Here is a 6898-nt window from a genome sequence, read left to right on the forward strand (position 1 = left end):
TTTCACATTAAATATTTTCTGTACATATTACATCTTTAGACTGAAAAAAACATATTAAGATGAACTCCTCTTTTAAGTCCGGAAAAAAAAATGACCAAAGGGTGAGTCTGTACTGCTCATGTACATTTTTAGATCCTTTTAAAATCAACAAAACTCAATACATACATGGCAGTCTCCAAGAGAAATAAGACAACATCTGTATATGAAATGGAGTGTAGCAGTCTTAAACAGAATTAAGATTCTGTTCTGCAATCAAACCCCAGCAGAAATGTTAATTTTGCATGGTATACATGAATGGGTCAGAACTGTTTGTAAGTGTTTACTTCTTGATCTTACCCTGATTTATGGGCAAGTACTATAATTCGTCGTTGTTTCCCAGTATATCCAAGCACCTGCGGAGCCACAGTCTGGATGTGTGAAAAGCTTCAGTGGGTTTAGGAAAGTGCTGCACAGGCTGACAGGCAGAAGCCTGCTCTGGTCTGGATGTTTGACTCTGATCTTCCTCCATCCAGTGCAGTAAGGCCTGTTCAACATGGATAAACATTCACTTAGAGAAAGTACAAAGAAACAAGCGCATCTGATTGTGTGATCTGGTTAACTGATCTTTTGGTAAACCCAGATCAAAATGAGTAGGGGGAGAAATGTCTTAAAATTGCTCCACCTCATCAGATTTTCTTCATTATGTCCAGAACAGCTCCTTCTATTGAGTAGCAATCTTGCTTCAAGTTCTTTCAATTTGTGTAGCCGATTCTTACATTATTGGCTTTAGACTGGAGTTGAACTACATCTTGTGATTCAGAAAAATCACAAGCTGCTTTGTAAAGAACAGCACATGTCGCAACAAAGTGTCTCGGTGTAATGAAGTTGCCATAGTAACACACATCTCTGATGTGCAAAACAAAAGACATTTCTGAGAAAAAAGGGGATATACTTACTGGAACTGAAATACATACACACACACACACACACACACACACACACACATATATATATATATGAAGTCATAGTTAGATATAGTTAAGGTTAAAGGTCATTGAGAAACAGTCTGTGTGAAACATGTTTCTTTACCTTGTATCTTTCAGCTATTTTGAAGCCAATTGCATCCTGTAGCTTGCGAAGGCAGATAGGACAGAAATCCAGAGGCCTGCGATCAGACTCCTCCAGGTGGTTGGAGCCCTGCATGACACAGTTCAACCACTGGCAATGCTTTATTCCAAACATATGGCCAATCTCATGGGTCATTGTCTGGAAAATAGATATTTACTGTTAAAGATTTCTGATAGCAAAGAGAAAACCAGCAGTACTGAGTGTTATTATCAGCAGTATTGATAGAAGTTAAGGGATGGTGGACCATTAGCAAGACCACTCAAAGGTTCACTTTACCAAAATTGTGTGAGTGGAAGAGCATGTTTGTTAGAAAGACCTTGCAGGATCGAAGGAGGAGAGTGCTGGTAATGGGTGGAGTATAACATCCCTCAAACACAGAGTAGTCCCCCTGCTTTGGCTGAAGGGATTTCTTCAACCTTCCAGAATAACTTCTGCTGTAGAAGTTGTCATCATACCTGGCAAAGCTAAAAACACCCATTCCTGCAAGCACAGTTGAAAAACAACAGTGAGGATGTAGGTAACGAAATCTCTCCTGGACTGTACATAAAGCTCTAAGGCTCCATCTAGTGGCAGCTCAACCAGATTACATCATCAGCAACAGTACTGTTGATCATGAATGAAGAAGAAATACTGATTCTCTCTTCTTTGACATTGTTTGTGTCCTAAACATGTCAGGGTATTTCAAGAGCAGATTGACAACATGTTGAAATGCAGTGGAGCATTATCATAAAGTGTGGTAGTATCTATCTTTAATAATCACACACAATGTTTTATATTCTTAGTTTAGGCTTTGTGGTAAAATCTCACCCATACTGAGAGATGCCTGTCCGAAGACAAAGTTCCAGGAGTCTTTGGGGTAGAGGTCAATCATTGTGATTCCAAAAATACAGAAAGCATCTTTTGGTTTCCTATTCCCCAGGAATCTTAGCAGGTCACCTAAAGTTCAAAAGAAGACAATAATAACAAAGCATTAAGATGCACAGTCCATCTGCAGATCAATGCAATCCATTGCACTTCCACGTGGAAAGTGACCCCCCGCCCGGCAACAGATATGGTATAATGAAGACTAGTCTTAGGCGCTCACCGGTCAGGATCTGAAGGTTGTGCGAGTTACTGTTAACCCTGAAAGAGCATCCTGTTTCAGTTACAGTAACCGCAGGCAGCAACTTGACAGAAAGTCCATAGAAGAAGGCCTGGCAGTATTCTCTGAGCCACTCCACATACTGGTCTGTCTGGGCCCCCATCTCCCCAAAGGAACCTACAAGAAACAATGTGTAGATTTAAGGCCAGCCGACTATATAACACGCAGCATTTGAAATTCAGAAAACTGCCATTAACATACTGCACATGCCTCATCCATCTGTAGAGCCCACACTATAATTAAAATGTAGTTTATTGCATGTCTTATCATTTTTGGGTCAATCAGTGATGTGAGCTATGGTGACTTGCTGATCTTACATACTGTAAGTGTTCATTGATTATGATTATTGATTGTTGTTGTGCTGGCATTGAGAAGCAGAAAATATGCACATGCTTACATGTCCTCTCCGTAACAAATGGTCATCTGATCAGGGCTAATGCATTAACACAACCACACACTTGACAAGGACGAATGGATACAAAGGATCTAGCAGCATTAGACACAAACATACTCACCTATGGTTTGAATATAAATAGTACTGTGACTGGCATTGGGGGTCTTGCGGTACGGGTCTCTGTAGAAGCTGTGGAAATCCTGAGAATCCTCAGGGTGAGCAGAAATCCAGTCTGAGTCAGAGTGCACTGTGATGGGTTGGAACAGGGAACCCGGTTGTCCTGGGTGGAATCCTTGCTCCAGAAGATGCCTTTCTTCTTTTGTGTACTTGCTGTAGAGTTTAGCCAAGTCCTGATGATTGGAGACCAGAGCTGTTTGCAGCCTCTCCACGGAGTGCTGGATCACCTTCATCTGCAGGAGTGAAGGTGAAATTTGTGACATGGCTTTACTATGATGTAGAGATCTTTTTTTTTAACCTGACCTACTATGGCTATGTATGGATGCTTATAACAAATTGTTGTGAATATCAAAATTTGATTCACTACATGTGTCCCAGCCATGTGTACAGTATATATACTGGACTTATATAGAGATGTTTATAAAATAATAGACTACAGTACATTGGGGGTATGCAAAAGAGCAGCAGCGTGTAAGCAGATATAAATGTTAAAAGATGCCTGGAAAGACACTGTAGATCTATCTCACATATAGCATTCATGCTATATGAAATTACTTGTCTGATTTCTGAACTCTACATACGACACGTTGCAAAGCACACGTTCTACAACGGAAAAGCGTGTCCTCGACACGCTATCAAAATCTCTACTTCGCGAGAATTTTATCAACATATACCTGAAAATGTATATGTATTTAAAAATTGGATAATATTCCCCAAAGTAAACAAGCAGCTAGTTCACCATAATGTTGACACCGGAAGCCGTTTCCGCTTTGTACTTATTCTGATGACGTCAGGTAAACAGAGGGAGAAGAGAAGCTCGCGACTATGGGACACCAAACGACTCCGGCTTAGCGGCTATCCTACCTCGCATAACTTGAATTTTAATGAACGTTTGTAACTTTACTTATTGAAATTTCTCGCGTTGGGCCGCTGTAAAGTACAGGCAACAGTTAACCACAGTTAACGGCAAGTGGACGGAATACGAAAGCGGAAGAACTTTCAGTCAGCGTTAGCATAGTGCAGTATTAGTTAGCTAAAGTAGTTAGCTTGACAAGTAGCTGATATAACGTTGCACGGTAGCAGCTAGCCGGCTAGCTCGCTCCCTTTGCTGTCATGCCCGGAGTTCCTCGAGATTTCACTGCGTAAACGAGAATACCTGGTAGTTAGCTTGCTAGCTTTCAGACGCCCAGCGGCAGTTTGTACCACCGCCGAGGCGTAGGCACCAGGCAGGGCGGACTGCACTTGGAGCAGTGACAGGGCTGAACTCACCCACAGCCGAGATTTGTGCTTGCCTACGGCGACCTGTGCTTCAGCTGTCTGGAGATCGCTCACTCCCACATCCTAGACTTTGTGATGAGATGAAAGGGAGCTTACCATACTGAGTTTCTGCGAAATGGTCGTGGAGCTGTAACATAGCCAAAGCTTTCAAGTAAGGTATCTCAATCCGGCTCACAAGGAGTGTCAGCCTTTCTCTTTGCCAAAAAAACGCATCCGTCAAGACTGCAGAAATGCTGACTGACAGCAGGTAACGAGAATAGCCATTTTACACATCTTTGTCATTATCGTAGGCTCATCATGACATACAGTATTGCATTTAATTATTGTATCACTTGATTGTAATGCAACATTGCCGCAAATCACATTACACATTGACATTCCTATAATCCAGAGGCTAGTCAGTATCCTAGGCTATTGAGTCTGACAGTGCACTGTATGTTCAGTCCCTACATACACCCTAGTCAAGGTATGTTAATCAATGTGATCTCATCATGGCAGTGCCACATGTCTGATCATGTTACTGCTTGAGTGTGAGTTGCTATTTTTGGTTCCCCTTCATGTTCTCTCTTTCAGCTTTCCTCTGCCCAATCTCTCTCTCCCCCTGCCTGCATCATTTCTGTCCCACCTTCTCTTTCACTTTCATGTTCATTCTGCCATCCTCTGCACTCACAATGTTCTCAGTTCCTTTCATTTCTGTTTTGCGCAGGAAACGACACCGTAGCTGTGACAGTGAGGAGGACCAACAGCTGAGTCCTCAAGCCAAGAGGTCAGGAGGGGGTCCCAGTCTGCTTGTGTCGGATTTGGACTCGGAGGTGAGACTGACTTGATGTTTACATCCATCTTTAGACCATTGTACAGACGTGGGTTTACCCATGTGCCTGTTCAAAGCGTGCTTGTTCGGAATGGGCCGATTGCTTGGCCTCCTGTATTTCTGCTTGCAGCTTTCTCGAGAACTGTTCATCCAAACAACTTCACAGTCGTGTGTTGCACTTCCCTGGGTCACCGGCCAAGTGTGAAGTTGATCAGATGAACAGTTGTGGAGAAAATCAAAGGACAGGCAAATGGGCCTTCCATTTATTTAGATTTTGTGAAAGTCATCTATGGGGAGAGGTTAAATCTTTGTGATAGAGGTCACTTATTCTCTGTTGTTTAATTTATAATGTAAAGCCCATTGACGTTTATGGATAGAGCAACCAACCTGGCATCATGCATATAAATATATATGACTCTGCACTGTATATGCAATCAAAAGCTCAGAATTTTTTTTAAAGCTTCTGCATCCATCCATGAAACTACACTTCAAGCCCATTTCTGTTCTGTATTTGCAGTCTTCCAGCAGTGACAGCAGTAATGGCATCAGTAGTCCAGAGAGAGCAATAGTGGCCACCACCAGGCCGTGCATACACAGCCAGAACAACCGCAACACCCAGTACTCCCTCAGCCCAAAGCCTGAAGACTCTGCTAGCTCCTTGCAGCATGGTTTCCATGGCGACAGCAGCAGTGTCTCCTATGACTACATCAACAGAGTACTGAGGGAGGCTCACTTCAGTAGTCTGCAGACCAGAGGGCGTCCAGGCTCGACATGACCGTGACCTCCGACCCCTCTCCTGACCTTTTGTCCCTCACCCATCAGTGCTGACACTACTGGCACGGTGGCTCCTCCTTGAAAGCCTCAAGCAACACACCCGGGTCAGGGGGAAGGGGATGATGTGTGGGGAGGTTTACAAATTTTGCCCGCAAAGGCTCATCCCCACCTCGCCATGTACCATTTGTCAAGACCATAAGCACATCCGCCTTTCCATGGCCCAGCCACTGTGGTTTTCTGTGCAGTACTGATATGTTTGTGTGTGTGTGTGTGTGTGTGTGTGCGCGTGTGTGTGTGTGCACGCACCCTGTGCACTTTATAAAGAGATATCGTTCTCTTTACATGCGTGCGTTGATGCGTGGACATTTTCATTGGTGCTAATCGTGAGAAAAGTGTGATGACCCAAAGTGCTTGCATAACAAAATAAAACTAAGCACTTTACTCAGTAACTCCTCAGTCTGATTACTCTTGACTGGGGAAGTCAGTCACACGTTTGCATCTGTGAAGTGGGAGTCGTAGTGACCCCACTCACAAAAGAAGTTAACGGAGGCCAGTGGATACACTTTCAAGGAGCACTATTAAACAGTACAGAAAAATAAGATTTAAGGCCATATTTGTTTTCTCAAACCAAAGTGGTGAAGTTTGCAGTTATTTTCACTATCTAAATGACTCTATGATGTGTTGGTGTGGCAGGTCAGTGGGTTCAAGGTAATGGAACAGAGATTCCTCATGAGCCTCACCACCAAAATCCAACCTCAGATTAGACCCTTGCTAATTATAGAGCTGTGAGAACAGGCGCTGGAGTCTGCGGCTCAGGCAGCGTCATGCTCAGCACAGCGCTTCTCACAAAATCAGCCTCAAGACAAAGCTCTCTAAATCAATTTGTAACATTGTTTTACTTCTCTAACATTTTACACATCACGTGTATGTATGTGTGTGCGTGTGTTGAAACCCTCTCAGCCATACTTGTTTATGTATGGTTTAATATGACCAGCACTGTGTTGCAAATAAAATGAGAGATGTGAGTGATTCATATTTTATGTAATTTTCCAAATCATTTGACATTGAAATAAAACGTTGCTGAAAGTGCAACATGTCACTGATACTATTTGTTGAAAACAGTGTAAGACCCATTTGTAGTAGTTAGTGCTGTAGCAAAAACACAGCGTGTTTTATTCTTCTTCGGTGTGTCCAGCAGCATAGCTCGTGTTCACTG

General features: G+C 42.9%; 2 protein-coding genes across 6 annotated transcripts; one reads left to right on the top strand and one right to left on the bottom strand.

Moving 5' to 3' along the window:
• Positions 1 to 39: 39 nt before the first annotated feature.
• On the bottom strand, positions 40 to 3806 carry LOC121624667 (archaemetzincin-2). Of its 5 annotated transcripts, none has more exons than XM_041962480.1 (8): positions 3559 to 3806; positions 2764 to 3052; positions 2192 to 2365; positions 1915 to 2043; positions 1424 to 1587; positions 1069 to 1245; positions 936 to 940; positions 40 to 523 (listed from the first exon to the last, which is right to left on the bottom strand). In XM_041962480.1, exons 1-8 carry the CDS (start codon positions 3559 to 3561, stop codon positions 343 to 345), a joined length of 1122 nt encoding a protein of 373 aa, XP_041818414.1. In that variant the 5' UTR covers positions 3562 to 3806; the 3' UTR covers positions 40 to 342. The 5 variants fall into 5 exon arrangements, with proteins under 5 accessions (XP_041818414.1, XP_041818416.1, XP_041818417.1 ...); XM_041962482.1 differs by having other exon boundaries at positions 3494 to 3806; XM_041962483.1 differs by lacking the exon at positions 3559 to 3806 and having other exon boundaries at positions 1069 to 1176; positions 2764 to 3170.
• si:dkey-21c1.1 (protein FAM104A-like) lies at positions 3605 to 6715 on the top strand. The gene is made up of 3 exons (XM_041962484.1): positions 3605 to 4344; positions 4804 to 4909; positions 5426 to 6715. Exons 1-3 carry the CDS (start codon positions 4328 to 4330, stop codon positions 5681 to 5683), a joined length of 381 nt encoding a protein of 126 aa, XP_041818418.1. The 5' UTR covers positions 3605 to 4327; the 3' UTR covers positions 5684 to 6715.
• The last annotated feature ends 183 nt before the right edge of the window (positions 6716 to 6898 follow it).

The sequence above is a fragment of the Chelmon rostratus genome, chromosome 21 (genome assembly GCF_017976325.1).
Source record: "Chelmon rostratus isolate fCheRos1 chromosome 21, fCheRos1.pri, whole genome shotgun sequence".
NCBI classification, from domain to species: Eukaryota; Metazoa; Chordata; class Actinopteri; order Chaetodontiformes; family Chaetodontidae; genus Chelmon; species Chelmon rostratus.

Bases quoted from the DNA above. Each gene is read 5' to 3' on its own strand.
- si:dkey-21c1.1 (XM_041962484.1), top strand. The intron at 4,910-5,425 runs GTGAGACTGACT...CTGTATTTGCAG, and splicing joins TGTCGGATTTGGACTCGGAG to TCTTCCAGCAGTGACAGCAG.
- LOC121624667 (XM_041962478.1), bottom strand. From the start codon at position 3,082: ATGTCACAAATTTCACCTTCACTCCTGCAGATGAAGGTGATCCAGCAC. The intron at 2,044-2,191 runs GTGAGCGCCTAA...TTTGAACTTTAG, and splicing joins CAACCTTCAGATCCTGACCG to GTGACCTGCTAAGATTCCTG. The intron at 1,246-1,423 runs GTCTTTCTAACA...TCTATTTTCCAG, and splicing joins TCCTCCTTCGATCCTGCAAG to ACAATGACCCATGAGATTGG.